This window comes from Apteryx mantelli, chromosome 1 (assembly GCF_036417845.1).
Source record: "Apteryx mantelli isolate bAptMan1 chromosome 1, bAptMan1.hap1, whole genome shotgun sequence".
Classification (NCBI taxonomy): Eukaryota; Metazoa; Chordata; class Aves; order Apterygiformes; family Apterygidae; genus Apteryx; species Apteryx mantelli.
In genome coordinates, this window is record NC_089978.1 from 185,393,954 (window position 1) to 185,417,025 (window position 23,072).

At 43.6% G+C, this 23,072-nt stretch overlaps 1 protein-coding gene across 1 annotated transcript in view; it reads left to right on the top strand.

Moving 5' to 3' along the window:
• Positions 1–5,751: 5,751 nt before the first annotated feature.
• Positions 5,752–23,072, top strand: part of PPM1H (protein phosphatase, Mg2+/Mn2+ dependent 1H) — a 143,059-nt gene continuing 125,738 nt past the window's right edge. The window contains exon 1 of the mRNA XM_067289940.1: positions 5,752–5,987. Coding sequence (XP_067146041.1) covers positions 5,752–5,987 — 236 coding nt within the window. The remainder of the gene's footprint in view (positions 5,988–23,072) is intronic.

Genomic DNA, 23,072 nt, shown 5'->3' on the forward strand with positions numbered 1-23,072 from the left:
AAAGCCACTTTTCTGACATAAATAGTTTCACCACTCAGCTGTATAGTGTATTTTCACGCAGGGGCAGGACTCTATCAATCAATCCTGCTCTGCTTTGCATGGCCTCCTAAATATTCTGGGAACAGGCAGAAAGAAGAGTCTGCAAAAGTAGGAGCAAGCAATTCCCCAAGGGAAGGGGACACCTGGGTTCAAACCTGTATTTTGTTAAAGGAGGACCCACAGGTGAAATACACTGTGCCATGAAAGTTCTGTCTACCTACAGCTGCTGGAGCCTGGCAAAGCATCACTGCTTATGGGTTTCTGTCACTTCATGGTTAGGCAGACACTGAACACGAAGAGCCTAAATTTTGTCCTTGAGAATAAGATAATGGGATTTGGCCTCTCTAAGTAGCCTGCAGACGTCGGTGGGACCCCTTGCCCTATGCTCAGAGTGGGACTGGGCCAGGAGCACTGGCAGCATCAAACTAACATGCGCTCTGCTGAAGAAGCTTTCTCTAAACTCCAGTCTCAGAAGTCTCTCGAAAGGAAATCCAGTGTGGGAAATTAGTATTGACTAAGGGATGGCACAGTAGAGGTCAGGTACAGCAAAGAAAGAAGTACTGCTAGTAGTTATTCTTCTTTAAAGTTAGTTGCTGCTCTTGCCAGAGCCTTGGCAAGAGCACCAATGGCTTCGGTCTTGTCAGACCTGATAAGCCTGGCAAAGCTGGGGTTGCTCAAGGCACAGACGGGAGAGCTGGTATTGCAGGAAGGAGAACTGATGCCTTAATAAGCAGCATTTTTCCCTCCACATCACTAAGATGCCTCAGGCACTGTGCTTCTGAAGGGCCTTTCTCTGGAGGTAAAGAACTTCTTTGTGATTACTAAAGGTCACACAGAAAAGGTAAGAATAACGTCACTGATCTCCACATGACATGGTGCTTTTCCCAAGCACAGTCATGTGTGGAGATAGGACTCTAAGTGCCTGGCTAAGAAAAACAACAAATTCTTCTCTTAAACTGTTTTTTTTTTCTCTCTCTGCAGAAAGAGTCTCAACACCGTAATGTCAGACACCTCTTCTGACGTGCTCTCAGGATTAATTCCTCAGCAGAGCTCACATTGGTGGACATTCTGTACCTATGCGGTAATGAAAACAACAGAGAACTTCATATTCTGTACAGAAGTGCTGCATTCACCTCACATCAGACCTAATTCTGCTCTCACTGAAGTCTCTGGGAGTTTTCCCACTGATTTTATTCAGAGCTTGAAGAGCGCAGTGAACAAAACTTCAAGCAAGCAAGCAAGCAAGCAAGCAAAGTAAGATATAAAAAATGTACAAGAAAGTAGGTAAAGTAACATACAAGCAAGTAACATTCACAGTGCTGAAATAAACACTGTAATCCTTTCTTTCTAAGTGTAAGAAATATGAATATGTCCCATAGCTCACGTAAAGTCTGGTGCCTCGTATGTGACAAAGCCCCAGCTATTTCTGTGCTCTGTAAAAGAAACAGAAAGGAGCCTGCACCAGGATTATTTCTGGAGCAGAAAATGCATAAACATATTGACTCAATGCATATTCATTGGATATACTTACTCAAGTACTCCACATACTCAAGAGCCACAGCCAGCTATACACGCACACTCCCAGAGTCCTCAAAACCAAGCGGGCATTTTGTCTTGCAAGCTTTTTTTAAAGAAAATTTTGTTATAGTTCTTTAAAAAGTGGATAGAAAGGCAGAAATATGGATAGTACCTACAAGGAGCTCATGAGTTTTTGCTGACTGTGGATATTTGTCTCCTCTCCCCCATTTTGTGGGGGAGCAGTTGGTATGCCAGTGGGCAGGGCTGCAGGCAGAGGGATCTAACAGGCTGGAGAAATGGGCTGGCAGGAATCTCATGAAATTCAACAAAAGCTAACGCAGAGTCCTGCAACTGGGGACAGCGTAACTCCATGCTGAGGGCTGAGTGTCAAAAAAGCATCTTTGCAGGGAAGGACCTGAGGATACCGGTATACACCAAGTTGAATATGAATTAGCAGAGTGCCTTTGCAGCAGTGAAGGCTAACCACATACTGGGCTGTATTAGCAAAAGTGCATCCAGCAGATCAAGGGAAGTGACCATATCTCTCTAAATGGCACTTATGAGAGTGCTGTGTCCTGTTTGGGGCTCTCCAGTCAGGTCACTGGCAAACTGGAGCAAATCCAGCAGTGGGCCACCAAGACGGTCAGGAGGAGAGGCTGAGAGAAATGGGTTTGTTCAGCCTTAAGAAGGCAAAGCTAACAGGGAAAAATTCTTCTGCTATCTTCAACTACCTAATGGAAGGGAAGACAAGCCATAGTTTTCTTGGAGGTGAACAGTGATGAGAGGCAACAGACACAAGGTGCAACAAGAGAAAACCCAATTAAATATTAGGAAAAAATTTTTCACATGTGGGTGGCCTAAGGTGCCCAGAGAGGTTGTAGAATCCCCATCCGTGCAGACATTGAAAACTCGACTGGACACAATTCCGGACAATGTAACATAACTTTAAATTTGGTCCTGCTTTGAAAAAGAAGTTGGACCACATGATCTTTCAAAGTTCTTTGCAATCAGAATTATTCTATAAGTCAAGACTTATAGAAGTCTTGACTGTTTTCTGTGTAAGTTTGTTTTCATCATGAGTAAAATGCTGTTTTTTAAGCTGAATATAATGCATGGCAAGGTGGCATAACATAGTTCACATCCTTCAAAGAGCTCCACATGAACGTGTTTCTGGCCCATGTGCAGCTTCACTACATCCATGGCATGGTTAGCCATGTAGAAAGAAAACTACATTTATCCCAATTTCACAAATGAGATTGCATTTACAAAAAAAAAATCCAAGCTGTCATCTTTTCTTTGCATTAGTCAGTGGGTTGTAAAAAGAAACAGAGTCATATTTCAAATATTTACATAGAGAATTCAGCCTCAAGATTTTATCTGAAGTGAATATCCAAACCTTTAGAGGTCTGCTCATCACCAAGGAAAGATGTTGGGCTTGGACAAGATGGTCTCCAGGCTAGAGGGCTATTTACTGTGAAGAAATTGCTGCGATCTGCCAGACCTGACCATTACTTCCTCTGAGAAGTGGGGCTTCACCTTTGACTCAGAAGAGAATGACATGATCCTCTTTCCTCAAAGAGAACCAAAACCGAAGCATCTCCAGTACAAAAAGGTCATATCATACCTGTTTTATCCGTACAGCGTTCTTCCGTCAGAGGCAAACAGCCGCAGAATTTCAAATAGCACACAGATTTGTTTTGAGTGGTGAGCTGTTAAGCTGTTTCCCCATATGTCTGATCTGAGTTTTTTCTTGTCATCTTGCGGAGATAATCGTTTAAACCCTAACAAGCCCATACTCCCTTATAGTTTCTTCTTCATATTTTGTTCAAAATGGTGACCACTGGTGGGGCAGGCAGACAAATACTACAGCCTCACTGTTTGAATTTTAATCAATGGTATTTTTCAAAGTTGTGTGTCTAACAAACTGAAGAATTCAGTCTGTTGACACATTCTCTTTAGGAGTATATGTGATAACCTGTGTGGGGCTCTACTTTTTTAAGGAAAGGATGAGCCTCTCCTGTATTTCTTGTCTTCCTCATGCTGTAAGTCTATTAATATACTAGTAGCACCTGAGTGCCTATCTGATGGAAAACATAGGCCACTTAGCAGACAACTGAAGATGATAGTAAAGAGATTATTCTCGGGTGGAAAGGGCTGAGAATGAACTGGAGCCAGACAAATCAAATATACTACAGGCTATCTAATAAAGTAACCAAGAGGCTTTTGGAAACACAGTCAGATTTCCCTTCCCACGTAGCATGTGAACTTGGATGAACAGCTGTCTGTACAGCACCCAGACACAGGACCGGTGAAATAATCCTCAATGTTAACGAGCCTTTTGTTTCTTTTTACTTCTCATCTTTTCCTTTAAAATAACGGCCTCTGCAATACAACCAGGAAACCAAACAACAACAAAAAACCAGAAATGCATGAAAGGAAGAACTACGAGGTTTCCATTACATTTTTATCAACTTGTGAGTTATTTATGTCAAATAGTTTTTGACCTAAAATAGGTTTACAGTTCCTCAAAATACATATAATACCAGTCCTAGAAACCACCAAACAAGACATATCAAAAATAACCACCTACTCCCAAAACAAACACGCGTATCTGTAACGTTTAATTGGGGGTAGATGTTTTTCCAGCTACATTTCAAGTAGCCCTTAACACATTCTTAATAACCCTGTTCATTAATCTACTTTTGGCTGCCTATACTTGATGAATAGCCAGCTTTGCTGCACAAACTACAAAGCATCAGAACATCTTTACATTGCTCATGTCTGTAACCAAAGAGCCTGAAGCACGCACAGGCATTGTTGGAGCTTGGCTATCGGTATGTGGTTTAACAATCAGAAATCAAAGGAACTCAGAGGGCTTAGTCTCCAAAACTGTGTACCTGTGTGGTCAGTGATATGTCAACTGGCTGCACAGGATGAGCTAACTTGATGACAGCTGATATCTAGCCATGTATGAGGACTAACTAGCTTTTTCCTGCTAAGTACTAGTATTGTGCATGCTTCTTCACTAGCTACTCTCATTCCCTGCTGTGCCTACCTGCCCCTTGTCACAAGTCACTGCACCGTTTGATGACTTACACCTCTCAGGAGTACTGCAACGTAACAGGGCACATATTGCTATAGAGGAGATGCTTCCTAAGTGCTCATGCTAGCTTTCGCTCACCCCTGTTCTCCTGAAGCTCTGCAAACCCAAACCTGAAACCTTTCCAAACACTCAGGTGACTGCTACCTCCAGACACACCAGCACAGCAAGCTTGCTAAGTTTTTCGTGCAAAAGTATGACATGGTCAGTATGACATAGCTGCTGGGGGAGGAGGAGGGGTACCCTCTACGTCCTCAAATATGAAGATGCTCAGGCCTGTCCTCTCATGGAGTTTCGCCTTGCTCTGTGACGGTGCGTGAATTGCCAGCCGGGCATGGAAGGACCCGAGCGGCTGCCACACTGTCCCTCAGCGTGCCAGCGGGTGGGCATTGCCACCGGCCCCCACAGCCGGCTGCAGGATTTGCCTCAGGCTGCGGCTGTTCGCAACAGGGGCACTTAAAATTCCTTTGTACAGCAAACGGGCTTGGACGAAAATGAAACGCTGAGTGTTTGAGACGTTCAAGGAAGAGCAGGGAGGTAGACCTTTGAGGTGGGCACTCTGTCCGAGACGCTGCCAGCAGCGCCGGCGGCGCGGACACCCCCCAAGGCCTCCCAGCAAACTTTACGCGGCGCAGCACGCGGCCGAGCGCCCCACGCCGCCGCCGCCGCGCACCTGCCGCCCCGCTCCGCCCCGGCCCCGCCCGTGCCCGTGCCCGTGCTCGGCGTGTGCCCGCCGCCGCGCCGGTGCCGCGGGTGGAGCAGGAAGCGCCCGGGCACATCCAGCCCCGCTGTCACATGACTCAGCAGCCGCCGCCGCCGCCGGACTGAGTCCAGCGAGCGCCGCGCGGGGAGGGGAGACCTGCTGCCGCCGCCGCCGCCGCAATGAGCCCGCGGCCCCGCTCTGGCGGCCGCGGCCGCCCTTGAGCCCCCGCCGCCCCGCGCCGCTCCGCCCCGCTCCGCGGCACTGCGCGGCGCCCCCACTGCGGAAGCGCGGCGGCGGCTGCCGGCGCCGGGGCTGCCCGCCGGCCGCCCGCTCCCCGCGCTGCGCGGTGCCGGGGCCCGCCGCCGCCGCCGCCGCCGCCGGCAGGGGTAATATGCTCACGCGGGTGAAGTCCGCCGTGGCCAATTTCATGGGCGGCATCATGGCTGGCAGCTCGGGCGCGGATCACGGCAGCGGCTCGGACCTGCCGCTCCGCTTCCCCTACGGGCGGCCCGAGTTCCTGGGGCTGTCGGCTGACGAGGTCGAGTGCTCGGCCGACCACATCGCCCGCCCCATCCTCATCCTCAACAAGGAGACCCGGCGCCTGCCCTGGACCACGGGCTACGCGGAGTGAGTACCGCCCCCGCGCGCAGGGGCAGGGGCAGCCGCGCCGCTCCGCTCCGCTCCGCGCACCGGCCCGCGGCTGCCCCGCGCCGCCTGGGCGCCCCGGCCCCGGGCACCCGCCGCGGAGGCGCCCGTCGCCCCCCTGCGGCCGGGCGCCGGGGGGCCGCGGTCTTCGGGGCGAAGCGGCGCGCTGCCGTCGCGCGTCCCCGCGGGGCGGCTGGAGGCCCGGCGTCGCGGGGCGCCTCGGTGGCATGGGCATGGGGCCGCGCTCCTCGGGCCCGCGACCCCGACTTCGTTAGCGCTGGGGTTGCGGACGCGGCATAAATCAGCTGAACTGATTTTCAGGCTGTTCTTGTTCTGGGCTCATGAATGAAAAGGTCTATTGATAGGAAAACTCGGCTTGGTTTGCGTATGTGTATGTGTAATTGCTTCTTGCTACCCAGAAGTTGTTTTTCTCGGGGGGCACCTGGACCTGATGGCCTTAAAACTCATTTATGGTGGTGGCGGCGGCGGCTTCCTCCTTTGGCACTTCAAAGTTTGGGGGAGACTTGAGGAACAAGAGCTCTAAACTAGCAGAAGAATTCAATGGCCAAGCCCAAAACTGGCCTTTTTGATGCTGTTTGTTGCCCTGATTGATGCTGTGCCATTTACTTTGGAAGGCGCCTGGTCAGGACTCAGTTCTGTCCTTGACCATAATCACAAGAAATGATTGCCGATGGGATGCTTGAGGTGCAGTGTGCAAAGTAGGGTGCTCTTTTGGATGCAGATCCTCATCCCCCCTGGCAGCAGAAGCAGCTGTGCAGGCAGTGCATGTCCCTGCACTCAACCAGTTAATGCAGTAAATGCAGATCAATAAATACATTGCTTCCTTTGGCAATCCTGGGAGCTGGACTGAGTCCTTGATTGCTCTCTGCTGCTGTCTCCCAGTGTCAATTCTTGGAAATATCTGGCCTTCCAGGGTGCTACCAGCTCATGGATTAAGAAGCTATCCAAAACAAGTTCTTATAAGCTAGGAACTGTTTTGCTGTAGAGTGCAATGCAATGTCTCTTTGGGCATACATGAATTCCCAGCAAAGCTACTGTAAGAACTACAGTGAAGACTTTGTGCTGTTAATGAGCAGTTGCTAGCTTTATTTAAAAGACTCATATGAGTTATTACATCATTGGGGACACTGAAATGGGAAGGGTGATTTAAAGAATTTTAAATTGGATTGTTCTCCTCAGATTATTAAAGAATTGAATATGCTACTGAGCAGATTCCCCAGGAACTATAAGTTTAAATGTTTAAAAGTACACTCTAATTGTTCTGCTGCTAAAACAGTCCCTTGAAAAGCAGTTCTTTACCAAAGCAAGTAAGCAAGTAAGTTGGGACCAGACTCTTTTCAGTGGTGCCCAGCGAGGCAACGGGCACAAACTGAAACACAGACGCTTCCATCTGAACATGAGGAAAAACTTTTTCACTGTGAGGGTGACAGAGCACTGAAACAGGTTGCCCAGAGAGGTTGTGGAGTCTCCTTCTCTGGAGATATTCAAAACGCGCCTGGATGCAATCCTGTGCAATGTGCTCTAGGTGACCCTGCTTGAGCAGGGGGGTTGGACTAGATGATCTCCAGAGGTCCCTTCCAACCTCAGCGATTCTGTGATTCTGTAAGCTGCTGCTTTTAGTTTGCATGAGGTGCTGAGGCTCTTAGCAAGTAACTGTAATTGCAAGTTGGTGACACAGTAAGAGAGAGGTTCTCTGGCTCCCAGATATGCGCATCTGCTGCTGCCAGCAAAGGCTGTGTGACACTGTCAGGAAAGAAAAATGTGTCGTGTTGGGAGGTGAAGGCCAAGGTAGACCCTGTAGATGATCCCTCCTATGAAAAAGTGTTTGGAGATAAGGAAATGGCTCGGGTGGTGGATCTTCATGAAGAGAGAAGAACAGCCAGAATAATTTTCATATACAATTACTCTTTTGAGCTTTGACCAGCTCAGTTAATCTGGAGGCATAAAAAAGTTACTGGTTTTCTCAGGCCCTGTTGTTACCTGCGTGAAAAGAGATTGACCTTTTGCTTTAACTCTATTTTTTGTCTCATCCTGTTCTGCTGGAGTACCGGTTTCAGTCACTGACTTCGGTGCTTGCAGAACAGAGCTCAGTGAAAGGTACTGCCCAGATAAAGAAAGAGAAGAGCTAGTGAAAGTGCTACCAGACTTTTCCCAGAAATATCTATTTGAACTTTCAAAGTGCTGCTTAACTAGAGGATGTCAAAATACTTCCTATACAGAAACTGAGAGGAAAACAGTGCTATCAAAATTTCACTGTGCTTCAAAGGTAAAGCAGATGCAAAAGACATTAATGAACAAAGAGAAAGAAGAAAATAAGGTCAAACTTGTATTTTACTGAATTTGACTTTTTTATTTTCCTCTACTGAGCTGTTGCCAGGTTGTCTGAAAATAATTGCAATACTTGCTTGGAATTATACATTCAAAATATCTGTTTTCCTTTTGGAATCCATTTGAATTATATGGAAAGAAAAGAGATGGGAAAATGCCAGGAAGGAAGAATTACTATTATATATATTTTTAAGTTTGTCTGCTTTGAAGGAGGAATGAAGTCCTTCTATACTATTATTTAGCGTTATATTAGTATCTATACGAAGGAAACTATCAGAGCAGTATTTGCCTTTTGTTACAATATAAATGAGCCCTTGCAAGAATGTTAGAGGGAAACTTGCTGTCCTCACAAGTAGTTTGTGGCATAATACAAAAGGCAGCAATTTAGCTCTCATTTTACTAGTTTGCTTCAGTAGGATAAAATCAGAAAATGCTTTTCTTACCCGCAGTGCTGCAAGATCCAACTTCCCTGAGCTACTGGATTTTCTACATTTCCATGTTGTAGCAAAACGGTAAAAGTTGTTGCAGTATTTTGGTGGCTGTAGTATCTCTGCGTGGGCGGTTGTGACACCTAATTGCAGACCTAGTTGTGAGCAAGGAGGGCAGATGTGCTCATACCGCTCACCAAGATTTTTACTTCTTGAAGTCAACAAAAGGCTTGTGGTAGACTTAAATGGTGGGGTTTTGGCCCGGAAGAAGTAAAGGGAGAAGGTGTGCTTTCTTTACTAGGTCTTCACCAGTGTCGCACGCCATCCGTGCAGTGGGGTTTCAGTCAGTTTATGCCGTGCTCCCAGCACTAGATTTATTTTGCTGTCTTTGGGAGGAAATTGTGGCTCAGAGGAGAGATCACCTGGAGGCCTTGGCTCAGAAAGGTGGTTGTAGTTTTTATGTTCTTTAGTTGTAAAAGTGTGTCAATTTACTGACAATATTGGAACTCCTTGATACGGTCTTTGACGTCAGTGTTTCATCTGAGCTCGAGAAGGCATTTTGGGATTACAGCTGGTTCCTGTGCTGGATTAAAGCAGTCTGAGTCCACAAAATGCATCATTTTCTCAGATGTGAAGATAAAGGAACTTCCTCTTGTTCCTTTGACTCCTGAGAATACATTTTTTTTCCTCTCTTTTAACCAGTGATAAAGAAGCCCAGCCCGTTATTTATTTCCTCTCTGTGTATGCCTGTTCATTGGACTTGTTCCCCTTCAGCAAGCACTGGTCCTTCTCCTTCTTCCCTCCTCTTTTTTTCTTGCCTGTCTCACACCAAATCTTTTTTGAAATAGGTATTTTTGCAGTATTGTTCATTCATGTCATATATTTTAAGTAGCTAATTTTAAAAATAAATTATCTCTGTGGTAGTATGCAGTGAAATGTAAATTAGCCTTTAATTTTTATTATTAGCTTTCCCTCTTTTAATACTGTGATCATTATGCAAAGCATGTAGGCAAGCAAATGAAATCTTCAAAAACATACTTGATGCTGGGATAAAACATCACTGCTTCCTGAAATTTCAGTAAAGACTCAGCTTTCCATAGTGAGCAGACTCAAAATCGTCTTCAAAAACAACTGTCCCGTGCTGTCTCTTACTTACATAGAAGACTTGAGATCTTGAATTTTAGTTTACCTCTTTCCAGAATGGCAAAAGGCAGTTACGTATTTCAAATATTTTTATTCCACAGACACTTTTCTATTGGTCACCAAACTCTGTAGAAGGAAAATGAAAATTGCTTCCCAAATCCAGTAAGCTTTTTAATTGTGTTTAAAGGTCTCATTTTGTTTAGAAATAACCATTTTCTTCCTTACCAAGGGTATACTTAATGTGGCTTTACTGAATGTAGTTGACTTGCATCAAGAATGACCCAGAGAGGGGGGTAGTCTGTTAACAACTGTTCGTTTAAGTCTGCCTTAAATCCAAAGACGTAGTAAGGAGATTTGCTGCTCTCTGGAAAGTTAAGTGATTTATTTGAGGAAGGAGAGAGGAAAATAATCCTGCCGGACACTTTTTTTACTCATTGCCCTCCTTCTCCCTGGGGGCGGCCGCGCTCCCCAGGCTGCCTCGTTCTTGGGGCCATGAGCTGGTTTCCAGCTCCTGCCGGGATTGCCCTGTTTCCAGGAGGAAAATTCCATCCGTAGTCCTGTTTTGTGCCATTTTCTGTACATTATGACCTCTTCCCCACAGAACTTCTGCTAAACAGCCGTTAGCCCCCTGTTAAACTCGGAAAGTGGCTGGTGAAATAGGGACAGTAGGATAACTGTAGTGTCTATCATTAAATAACTGGGATGCTATTCATCTCTGTCTGAACTCTGGACATAAAAGTATTTTTCACCTTCTGCTCGTTTCCTGTATTTATCTGGTTCCCACCTTCAAGGTAGAGCATGAACAGGGTGGAAGGGAGCCTTTCATTCTTGTTTGTGTGAGGGCTGTGTCCTGCTTGACTTCTTTGGACTCCAAAAAATTGTTCCTAAACTTGCAAATGACAAAGAAATGGCCTGCCGCTCCTGCTCATGGAGTTGCGGAGAAACTGCAACTGAACAACATTTTATGATAGAAAAACAGAACTCTAGTTCTTTTCAACCTATTTTGAATGTGAAGGTGTGTTTCTGATAGTCCAAAATGCAGTGCTGTAATTGCTTTTCTAAATAATATGAGTCCTGGGGATGGGATCATGGCCAGCCTTTTCTGTATTGCATTCTTTTCTCTCTTTTCTCTATTCTTACCTTCCTGTGATCTCTTTAAAGAATTCTAAAAGTGCTATTAAACACACTCAAGGGAAATGTGGAAACATTCTAAATCATATATATTTTTTGTGACCTTACGCTAAAGCTAGTTTTGCCTCCCATTTTTTGGTTTAGATTTTTTTATTTCTAAAGGACATTTAGATATCTCTGCCATTTCAAGTTCTAATAGGCACAAACAAGACTTTCATGGTGTGCATGTTTCTTGACTTTATGTAAAGTTAATTTATTCTCCTTGCAGTGCCTTTCTTTTGATGAGACACAAAGTGCAGGCTCTTCTTCCGTAATGTTGCATTTCAGAAGTCTTGCAGTACTGTGGTTTCTCTGCTCTGCAGGCCTGCAGGAGCAATTACATTTTCTCTGTGGTGTGGTGACTAGTGGCCCATAATGGATACAGAGCTGTAGGTGAAGCATTATGACTGTGGCCTTCTACAGTGTTGTTATAATGGCACGTTGTTACAGCAGTAACTTTAATTCAAAATGGAAAGGGGAGAACTTACCGATTTCTTCCCCCCCCCCCCCCCCCCCCCCAGTACTGGTTGTTTTCTAAGGCTGATGATGTTGCATCGTATTTTCTCATGCTGTCTTGCTTACCTAGCTTTCAGGAAGTGCATGTATGTGAGCATGATGACTCAAGATTTTTATTAAAATCATTTCCATCCTTTTTCGGGCATCATAAAATTTAGGTTGACACTATCAACCTAAAATTTGTTGATTTGGGGAGTTAAGATAACAAAGGAGTATTTTCCCACCTGACTTACCTTTCACATTCTGTCTTTGCAGACTGAACTATTTAAACAAATATCATGTTAAGCATTGTAGTAACCATCTGAAGTAGGTGAGAGCTTACCCCGTCTATGATATGGGGTAAACCGAAGCACAGAAATTACTTGTCTGAAGTTGGACAATGTGTTGATGTCAGAGAATAGTTTAGGGCTTGCAACTACTGATCTCTTATTCTAATCCTCGATGCCTTATATTAACAGGAGATAACATAGCAGTCATGCTCATGTGAATTGAAAGTTACATTCTCATTTCTGGGAGCTAGTCTTTCTAATCGTCAGCTGGGAGCATGACTCATACCCCATCTGTAAACAGAATTCTTGTATGTATTCTGTTTGCAAATTTCGGGAGGATAGTATGCCTTGAAAAAAAGGAACACTTTTTTTTTTTTAATATTTTTCTATTTGTTTTCCTTCTCAGGTTGAGTACACAGACATTGTAGAGCATAATGGATTACTTTCCTTTTTAAAATTTGGTTACATCTCTCTTTGTGTCTAGGTGAATTTATGTTCCTTAATTCTTTCTGTGGTTCAGAACACAAAATTGAGTAGGACCTGATAAATGAGCTTAAAATTCAGATCCCATGTATGTTCCTATAGAACCTTAAACACTCTTCCTGTGAATTAATTATTCTTCTATGTACAATGTAATGTTAACTCAAATATACATTACCAAACAGTTATTTAAGCTTGAGCCGTATAAAATGGCCTACAGAAACCTCATGATGGTTGTTAAGAGCTTCAGAAATCCCTTTCCTCGTATAAAGCCAGGGTACATGTGTGTACTATAACACTTAATATTTATGTAGTGCCTCTAATCCGCCAGGTGTTTTGCAAATAATAATTTCAAAATAACCTTGGAGAAAAACATATATGTATAAATGTTTTGGTCCTTCAGATGAAGAAACTGAGGCAGTGAAGATAAGCTTTGGCAAGGGGATTGACATGAACACTGAAAATGAGTCCCGAATTTAAAGATCTGGGCTTGAATCACAGTATTTTTTCTGTCTTTGTGTGCTTGGCTCTTGCTATGTGGTCTCTGATTTCTCAGACCCCCCCCCCCCAAAAAAAAAAAAAAAAAAAAGAAGGTAAATCATGTGCTCTGGTATTAATGTTGCCTAAATTGCATGCATCTGATTCCTAAAGATGTATGAAATTCATACTGAAGAAGTATGAAATTCATCCATCTAAGCTGCCTTGTTGCATGGTTAGTCTCCCAAAGGCTTAAGACTGTTGTTGTCTCATGTGTTTCTGAAAAGCTGGCTTGAGCACAGCGCAGGCTTCTGAGGCTGCAGAGAGACTGTGTCCCCACAGACAGCTGTAGCTTGGCCCCCCTTTTAGCTTGGTGCTGTAAGGGGTTGGCAGATATTACCTGCAAACGCTCCAGCTTTGTTCATTTGGGTTAGATATAGCTGCATGGCTTGAGAAAGGTATAAGCAGCAACAGCTTGGCAGAGTTATCATCATGCTATAAAGTAATCTGACAGGGCTGTGCCCCTTAAGATGAACCTCTTTGATTCTGTAAATGGGATGAAATTTAACACGTTCACTTTGACCTTGGAAGGAAGCTGTGCTGCGTTGCACAAATCATTCCTGTGATGGGATCCATATATCACATGAGGAGGAAATATGGTTTGTAGGCTTAAGGATAGGTGAGTCAGTTCTGTGTTGAACTGCATCCTGCGTAAGGCTCAGCGCGTAGGGAAACTTTCTTAAGAAGTGGAGGGAGATGTCTCGGTGGATTTGGGCAGAGTGTAGATAAATAACTTCTCTCTGCTGTGGCACAATAATGGGAGAGAAGCATGTGCTGTGTGTATGCTGGGGCAGCGTTTGCACGGGGAAAATAAAACCTGTTGTTACATGTATGTTGGCTCTTTATTCCCTGGCTTTTAGATTTTTGTTTTGATCGAACACTGTGTTCAGAAATGCAAGAGGTGTACTACCAGGCAACTCAGCTCAGCATTAACTGTGCATTTTGTTGTCTTTTAACTAAGGATTTTTTTTCCCCCCCATTAAACAGAAGGAATAAGAAGGTTACTTATAAGACTTGGTTCCCATGTAGCCAGTTATGTTTATGAAGAAGACTTTGTGTTTGGAATGGCTGGATAGAATTCATGGTATTATCCAAAATGGTCTTCCTGCTCGTGCATTAGGTACAGCAGAAGTGATCGTGGTTTCAAGTGCATGGAATACCAAACTGTTGGCAGAGCTGGTGAGAGAAATCCTGGCTTGTGTCCGGGCCCCCCAAATCCAACGCAGAGAGCGAGGGTTTTATTGCACGGTGATCAGAGAGCTCCGGGCCCACAGAGGAGGCAGCCGTGCCTCTTGCAGCCGTTTGGCTGTCCTCGGTCTCGGCAGCTCATTCAACTCACAGCCCCTCATGTCCAGCTCCTCCGCCCCATGAAGTCAGTAGTGGGCTTGCTGTCTAGTATACGCTGCCAACTCTATGCATAGTTATATGTGGCAGGCTACTAAAACGGTGATGCTGTGTGAGCTGTTGGTCAGACTGAGCCTACACTAATGCTGCCTTCACTGCCTTGGACCAGTCCCCCCAGCACATGGGGCAATGGCTTGTGTGTGTCTGCTTGGACCTGCAGCAAGGAGAGGGGCAGAGACTTAGGCATGTACACGGAGAGGGGCTGGAGCAGGGAGAGGGACTCAGGCCTGCCCAAAATAGCAGGGCTGGTGGTCCCTGTGGAGGTGCGCACCTGCCTGCCTGAGGGACAGAAACCCTGAGATCCTGGCTAATAACATGGATGGAGACGGAGATGATTGCTCAGCCCAGTCCATACTTAAGGCAAATGTTTGTCTGTAGGCTTTAGCTCTCTGTGCTGTGTGCAATACCACACCTGCTATTTCTTCAGGGAGAAGCAATGCTGGGTAAAGCTGGTCTGCTTGACATGCCTGGTTCTTGCTCAAAGCATAGTTTAATTCCTGAAATCTAAGGAGGGGATGGAGAAAAACAACCCCAAACTGAGGCAGTTGACATTGGTAAATACTGTGGTGGGAGGCAGGCACTGAGCAGGAGGGTATACCTTGATAATCCATAGTTGAGAAAACCAAAATATGGACCCTGTACATTACTCTGCGCTCATGCTGATTTAAAAAACCCTTACTATCAAATAAAAAGAGGTTATCAACGTTGTTGTGGCAGAGCTACTCTTCTAATTTGATACAGAATGGGAATTATGGATCTCTAAGAACTTCATTCCTCACTTTGAATCTCCATTCAACGTAATAAGGCTTAATGAGGAGGGAGTCTGCTGGGGAAATCCAGGATTGCTGAAGTGTGGGAATATGGTAAATGCTGTATCCTAGGAGACCCTCTGGCTCTACAGAACTGAGAAGATATTTTAAACAAAAAACAAAAAACTTATAATGGTAAGCTGTCAGTGCAGCTCACTTGAGTGATTATCATCTGTGTTCTGCTTCACTTAATTTTCTTCTTTTTCTTTTCTTTAATCCTAGGGGTTGCATTAACATCTGAATCCTGTATGGCCCCAGTCTTGATAAGTGGTACTCCTCCCAAATGGTTACCACCTCCAGGGCAGGCAGGAGTCTAATGGGTCCGATCCTCCAGAAGGAGACAGAACAACCTTGGTTAGGCCTCTTTCTCCACTGATTTGCAGAGATCAGTTAGTCCATCTCTTGTGATAATATCAGTTTGGCTTTAACTCCAGTGGGCACCTTCTCTTCTGGGGGAGGGATGCTGTCAGATTCTTTCAGCTCCGCGAGTTTTCATCTAGTGAAAGCAGGCCCCGGGTCCTGATGATCACTGTGGCTGAAAGATGGATAGCCATTTTCAGTCTCCCTTTCTTTTATTTTTTTTGGAAGTGCTACTGTAAAAATGTCCAATCCTGATTGACTGTTTTTGATGCTGTTCAGACTCCTTTGCCATCAGCACTGTCTTCAGTGTTGCTTGTAGTTTTGATGATACCAGTTGATATAATTGCTCAAAGTAGTCAAATTAGTCTAATTTTGGGGGGAGAAAGGGCTAGAGGGTGGGAGGAAGAGTGGGAATCTGTGGACCGTCTTGTGTATGCTTTCCATGGTGTTTTTCTGGTACAATAAGAAAAAAAAACAGATTGAGCTTTGTTTGCATTTTGTACCATGAACAATTCTCTCTTCTTTTGGTGCGCATATGTGCGGTTTGGGGTGGAAGAAGAGCAAGTGCTGTTCATGTGTTTGCAGTGGTTTTATGGATCACGCTCCGTCGTACATATCACAGGTTCAGAAATGCCGCTGCAGAGTGTCCTTGGACTGGAATTAGAGGGCTGGCAGATTGTCTAGGGATCCTTTTGTAGTCATAGCTCTGCTTCTAAAGTCTTTCCAGTTAAATTCTCCTTTTAAATCGTCTGGTCCTATGGCAAACTATCTTTATGCAGTCCTGTCTACTTATCTGCCCATTTGCTTAAAGACACAAACAAAGGAGGGATTCTCTTCGCCTCTGCTCCTCCTGTAAGTCTGTCTGAATTTCCCTAATCTGTCCCTCTGTCTTTTATGACCTGTTATGACAATTTCTACTCTCCAAGCTTCTTCCCTGCTGGGAGGTGAAAGAAATCCAGCTCCAGCCAAACTCCACAGCAGATCTTTTTTATTTTTTTGGCCAGAATTGATTCATTCAGGCCCAGCATTATTTGTCTGTCTTCAGGTATGTGCTAGAGACTTCCTCAGAAACAGTTGATGCATAGTGCAAGTTTTTACTGTTGTAAAATATCTATCAAACAGAAATAATAATCTATCAGAAATAATAATCTCTTGATATAATAGTCACTTGATAGCATCTTGTGTCAGAAGTGGGACTGACAATAGACCTCCAGCTCTTATGGTTTGGACAGTGGTCCATTTTGTGGAGTGTTCCCCCCTCCCCCTCCCCCCAAAAAGAGGGGGGGGAGGGGAGTTACCCTGTTGTTCTTCAGAGATCTCTGTTTTCTTCAGATACAACAGGCCGCCGAACAGGCATTGCACTGAGCACTGCGGCCTTTCCTAAGTGCCAGCTTCAGCCTTTACAGAACCGCCAGACACTTGATAGCCATCCGCCGGGGTGAAACCGCAGCCTTTGCATGGCAGCTCCCTAGGCAAGGGCTTGGTCCTTTTGTCTGAGATGTGATGTTTAAAGACACAGAACTTCGAAACCTAAGTAAAGGTCTAGGAAAATACTACAGACATTGCTGCTTTGATTTCAGATGTTTTTGTTGGCTTTTGGAAGATGCAGTTTGAGTGAAAGGGAAGTCAGTGTCAGAAAAATGAATTGTTCAAAGTGCCGCTGATCTTGTTCTTTTTTTTTTTTTCCTTCTTCTGCCCTACCCCCTCCCGTTGTTGAAGGAAATTGTCTTTTTTTCTGGGTTGTGGAATTTGTTTTCTTTTTGGATCATAATGCCTGCTCCTGAGGAGGAGAAAATGAGAAGAAACTGTGAATCTAAGCCTTCCCTATTACATAATTGGGTAGGACACTTCCGAAATTAGTTCAGATTCATCATATTTGAGAGCAGGATTTTGCCAGCGAGCTCTGAGTGGCTTCTGATAATTTGTTTGGAAGCTGAGAGCCACTGAATAAAAACCGCCACGTACTTACTTTGACTGCATGCAGGGGTTTTGCTGAGCGGTTGAGGAGAAGGGACGTGTGCTGCTTGTGCTCGGGAGCACAGGGCTCGCACCTCCCTTGGTTTTTGGGCACTACATGGGGTTTCTGCCCTCTCCCCCGTCGCCCATTAATTCCACTGGTTCCATTTCTGTGCAAGGGCTTTAGCTGTCTGAATGCGATTCTTAGTTTTTTGTTTATTTATTCGGCAGTAAGTGATCTTTTGCAGGAGCCTGTGCAATAAAACTAGGTTCCTTAAATTACTGGTTATAAGCATTTTTAAAACGGCATTTTGGAGAAAGTGATTTTTCTTCCAAATCTGTTTTAAGGGTCCTTGTTTCATTTATGACTTTTGAGTTGAAACTTGATCTGAAACCTGGTTTAAACTAATTTTTGTTTTTCTTTGCTGCTCTTATTTGTAGGTGTCTTTACCGGAAAAGGAAATTAAAAGCCTTTTTTTCCGCTTCTTTCCAAGGACTTCCATCACTTGATCTTTGTTCGAAGTTGTAATATTTTTCCATTAGAAGTTTTAAGTGCCGTACAGTAAAACTTGCATTGTACATGTGGTGCTACTGGAGATGGAAAATACCATTTCAGATATTTGTTTAGGTATTTAGAACTGAGAAACACTGATCATTAAGCTAACTCAATCATCATACACATTATAAAGTTTTGTGGGTTGTTGGTCTGAAATGGGCGATTTCCATTTTCCGGAAACAAATATAGAACTAAATATGAAACAATGTAAATAAAATTTTACTTCCCTTGTCCTCCCACCCCCCCATCTTTGAGTGTCATTTGAAGGAGGGAATTTAAATCAGTCATGTGTCCTCTAGACTACTATAATCGGGAACTGATGACCACTTTTTGCAACACTAAAACTTATACTAGTCTTTTAAAAGTTTATAAAATGGTACAAATAACTGACTTGGGGGATTCTTCCTCTCTCCCTTACCTTGTCATATGTCATGCTATTGCGCCTCCAATCCTGCGCTTTCAGTTCTTGTCTTTATTCTTCTCAATAAACTTTGAGATCAGTATCTCACTAACCTTTGCAAAATGTAGATGACAACTTTTTCAAGCTGGGACTCCCTCCAGGTTACTTTTCGATGTCATTTTAAGGTCTCTGCATCCCTTTCCAGTTGCACAAAGTCTGGAATTACAGCCTAACAAGTTCCTTCAGCAACCTCTTTAGAGTAATCCCTTAAAATCCCAGGTCTATGAATTGTAATTCTATTAGCTGTTAATCAAATGAAGTCTGGAAGAATGAAGCTGGCATGTGAAAATGTGGGAAGTTCCATATCTCTAGCTTTAATCCTTCTTTTAGAGGAAAAAAGTTACAGGCTAATGTGATTAACTATAATCCCATTCTTACTTGGTTTTAGAAAAGTGTCTGATTCTTGTTTCATAAGCTAGTTTTGTGAAACACTCCAAGTGCTTTTATGGGGAGGGCTGGTGAGTTATTTTACTGCTCAGCTGATTGTCTTTGAAAAAACATTGGTAGCAGGAGAGAAATAAATGCATATGGCTGGCAGTTAGTTTCTAGGCTTTGTTGTTCAGCATAATTTAGAAATTTGAAACCAAGAGGATGTAAGTGGAAACACAAAACCAACATAATCCTTTCAAATATCTATGTATACATATAAACACAGGCAAGAAACAACTTACACATACACTGCAAATTGCTCTTCAGAGCTTTGTAGGCCCACAGGTTTACATTAGGATCATGTTATTTGCTAATGTATTACTACTGCTAAAGAAACTAGTGCATTTAATACAGACCGGGGAAAAGCCTTCCATTAGCAGAACTGTCTCTACTAAAAGAGAAGTGAATGATCTGGGAAGTTTCTCCCCATTGAGGCACAAGTTGTTCCTTTCAATGCTAACAGAACAAATACACTAACTTCTGTTGAAACGTTAGTGCGAAGTATTAGAAATACCGCTGGCCCAGTGGAGAGAGACAGAGGTAAGATTCTTAATGAAAAGAATAAGAAATTCCTCAGTGTATTCCTGCATACAAGCAACCTCAGTGCAAAGAATTATTGCAACAAAATACTCTGTAAGTATTGCTTTGGAGACAAAGATCTTTTTGTTGGGTGAAATGCCAAGTGCAACCTGAGACCAAGGTCTTTCATGCTATCATTTGATAAAATTGAATTAGTTTTGTTCAAAGGTTCAGTATTGCCTGCAACCCCTGTGTGGTAGGAGGAGGAAGAGTTTCCCTCATTTCCCACTTCCCAAGGGGAGAAAACGGAGACTGAGCCGTCACGGAGGCAGCTTGGTGCTGGGGCTGGTAGAGTTTGGGAGCACCATGGTTCCCAGCGCTGTGACTTCAGAGATTTATTTTCTGTTTCCAGTGGAAATGGAGGGTGAAATATGAGAGAGGAAATAAATGTGGAAGCAGGCAGAAAAATACCTTGTTCATAAAGCACTGGACAAATTGGCAGTAAGTACACTAATCTAGAAGGTGGATGTTATTTGAGATCTCTGGAGTTAGTGATCCCAGACAGGAGTGAGTTCTGAGGGCTGAACTTGCTGCTTTTTTGCTTAGGCAGTAAATGGAAATACTATGATTTAGAGAAGAGTTTAGAATACTACAATTTAAAGAAGCGGTGGGAACTGAGGCTTCCGCTTGTCCTCCCATCACCTTCCCCCCCTCCTGGGTCTTACCTGGGCTCTGGGCTGGTACGACTGTGGTGAGACAAGGACCGTACAGCCCTGGTGGGACGAAGACCTGGCGCGGAGCTCCTAGTCCCTCCAAAAAGAGGGATAACTGAGGCACTGGGGAAAAGACCACATGGTCCAAGTTGTAGCACAGCTTTTTGCTTTGGCTCCCTGAAGGACTGCGTGATGGGAGCAAATTCATTGTGTCAGTTATAAGAGAGTATTAACTTTGTCTTCTGTGTTTAATTGGCCTATGATGTCAATTGTGTAACAGCAGTTTGAATGCTTGGAAAAGGCACGAGGGGTGGAAGAAATATATATATATATTTTTAACAATAATATGCTGTATAGACATATAGGCATAGTCAAATTGGTATTTTGAGAGGTAATGTGAGACAGCCATGTTTACAAATAAAAATCATCACTTGTGTTTAATTACAGTGTGTAATTTAGTATGTGGCGTTACTGCTGCGTTCCCTCAAAGTTTTCTCTAGGGCTAGTAAACTTCTTGATGCTGTCAAAGAAATCAGCGTCTAAAAAAACCACCCTATCAAATAGTTGAAGGTGAAGTTTTTGTTCCTCTCCCCGCTTTGAAACTACATTGGGTTCCCTGAACAACTGGAAAAGACCAGCTAGATGGGCAGCTAGAGGGATTCAATCTTGGAGAAATGCAGTGTTGATTGGAAGGGATAATTTGAACTACTGTTACACAGGTGTGCTTTTCGAAATTACTGTGACCCCTCTAGCATCCTTCTGGAGAGCTTGCTCAAACAGTTGCTTAGTGTGTAGGCAAAAAGCCAAAGAAAATGTTAGAATGCCAGGGAAGTGGATACGATAGTGAAAATGGATTGCCTATGTAGAAGTCTGCATGTAAACTACTGAGAATAATGTGTTCACCCTTAATTATGGGCAAAGCAAAAAAGGATGAGTAACAAGTATGGAAAATGGTTAAGAATTTGGAAACGTACAGGAGGTGGAAGAGGGGTGACAAAAGTCAAGCCTATAAAACCAAGCGACAGCACACTGAAGGCAGGCAAATTTTTTTTATTTATTTATTTTTTATTAGGGGAAAAGCTTAATGGGAATAGAAACCCCGACCACAGAAAACGAAAGGCCATAAACAGTACTGAAAGATAATGCTTCTCTATGAAATTCAGCGTATATCAGCTAGATTCACTGCATAAGGACATGTAGTTGTAAAAAGCTTCTTCGATAGGCTGGGGCCTTCTGTCTCAGAATGCCATGACATCTTGGATCTAAAGGTGAAAGAGTATTTAAAAACAGAGTATGAGATGGGTTATATCTTCTATAAAGTACAGAAAAAAAGTCTCTGGGCTTTCTTGATACCTATCACGCTTTGCTGCATGACAGATGACTACTGGGCCTTAAGGAAAATGCTCTGCTATGGTTGGGTTCATTCCAAAATTAACCTGGTGTTTCTCATACTTCACCTGGAATATCTGGACTAGCCATTGCAGCAGAAAGCAGGGTAGAATTAGTGGAAAATCAAACTGAGCTGCTGTGAAAATTTTTAAAGGTGTCTTTTTGTTTTGAATGGAAATTGATTCCAACTAGATACAAAAATATGGGAGAAGACCCTTCCATGAAGACTGCAACAGAAACTGAAAATGGCAGCACAAACTGTGCCAAAACATGTTGTGTAGACTTCCTGTATTAAGAGAAAATTGCTTCTTAAATAAAAGCTCATCTAAGGGTGTGTGTGTGTGGGGGGGAATAAACAATTTTTTCGTTTTAGGAGTCCTTAGTGAAGTACTTCAGAAAGCAACTTTTTTGTTTGAGAGTGAGTATATTTATTTTATGGAATTCTAAAATAAGAGCTTTTCCCAAGCTAAGAATTGAGGAAAGCTACCATACAAAGAAGAAAAATGATTGTTCTTTCTTGCCATTGGTATTATGTAACATTTTATTCTTTATCTTTCAGTTCTTGCTTAACATTTTATCCCACATTCCTGAAACAAAAAGGAGAAATATGATGCAAATATCTGTCCTTTTTTTGTTCTCTGTCTCAATCTTCTGTTGAGGTTCCCTGTTTTGTTGGAAAATACTGGCTTAATTGCAAGCCCAGCTGTCAGGATTAGGATTTGCACTGATGAAAAAGTTCTGTGAATGGTTAAATGCAGAATTCAGTCTAGATGAACAGAGTTCAAGAGTAACTCCTGGATTAAGGTCCTTGTTGTGCGGCAGGACTTGGCCTTTGCTACCCCTGACGCAGGACAGGAATTGAAACTCAACAGAAAGTCTCGTCCCTCTCAGCTCTTGCCTTTAACACATGCTGTTAGAAGCTAAAATATTAGGAAAATGGAACAACTGAAGCTACTTGAATTTCTTAAAATAAGTTGAAATTTGGAAGTGATGCAGTATAACCAAATTTCCATACCGTTGCATGAAATGAGTCTGATTCCCTGAATTTTCACCCCTATCCCATTGGAAGCTTGAAAGAACTGTGAGGTTCTAGACAGCCTTCCCTGACATTGCAGGAATACATTCGGAAAGGACTTTACAGAAATAAAACATACATATTGCTATGGTAAAGAGTTGAGGATTGTTAAAGGCAGGTTACAAGGCTGATAGCACAGAAGGTGCATGAATAGCAAATGTATTAGTCATAAAGAATTGTTCAAGAAATAGCTCATTCTGGAGGAATGGCAAGATAGTCTTGACTTTGAAAATAAGAATGGAATTTGAAAATTGCTTCCCACGTGAGGGTTTTAACAAGATGTGAAAGAACTAAACTATCTCTAATGAAACAGTCTTACTAGTAAGCAAAAGGAAGAGGCTGGATTTGTTCTCAGCACAGAGAAAGGCACTTGCAGTGCAAAAGCACCTGGCACTCGCTATAGTGTCATGCAGCATAATGAAGGGTGCAGGCCGTACATGGAGACAGCGTAGCACTTTGCAGGAGAGCCTGTCTTAACCAGAATCAAAAGGATATTTGCAAATAT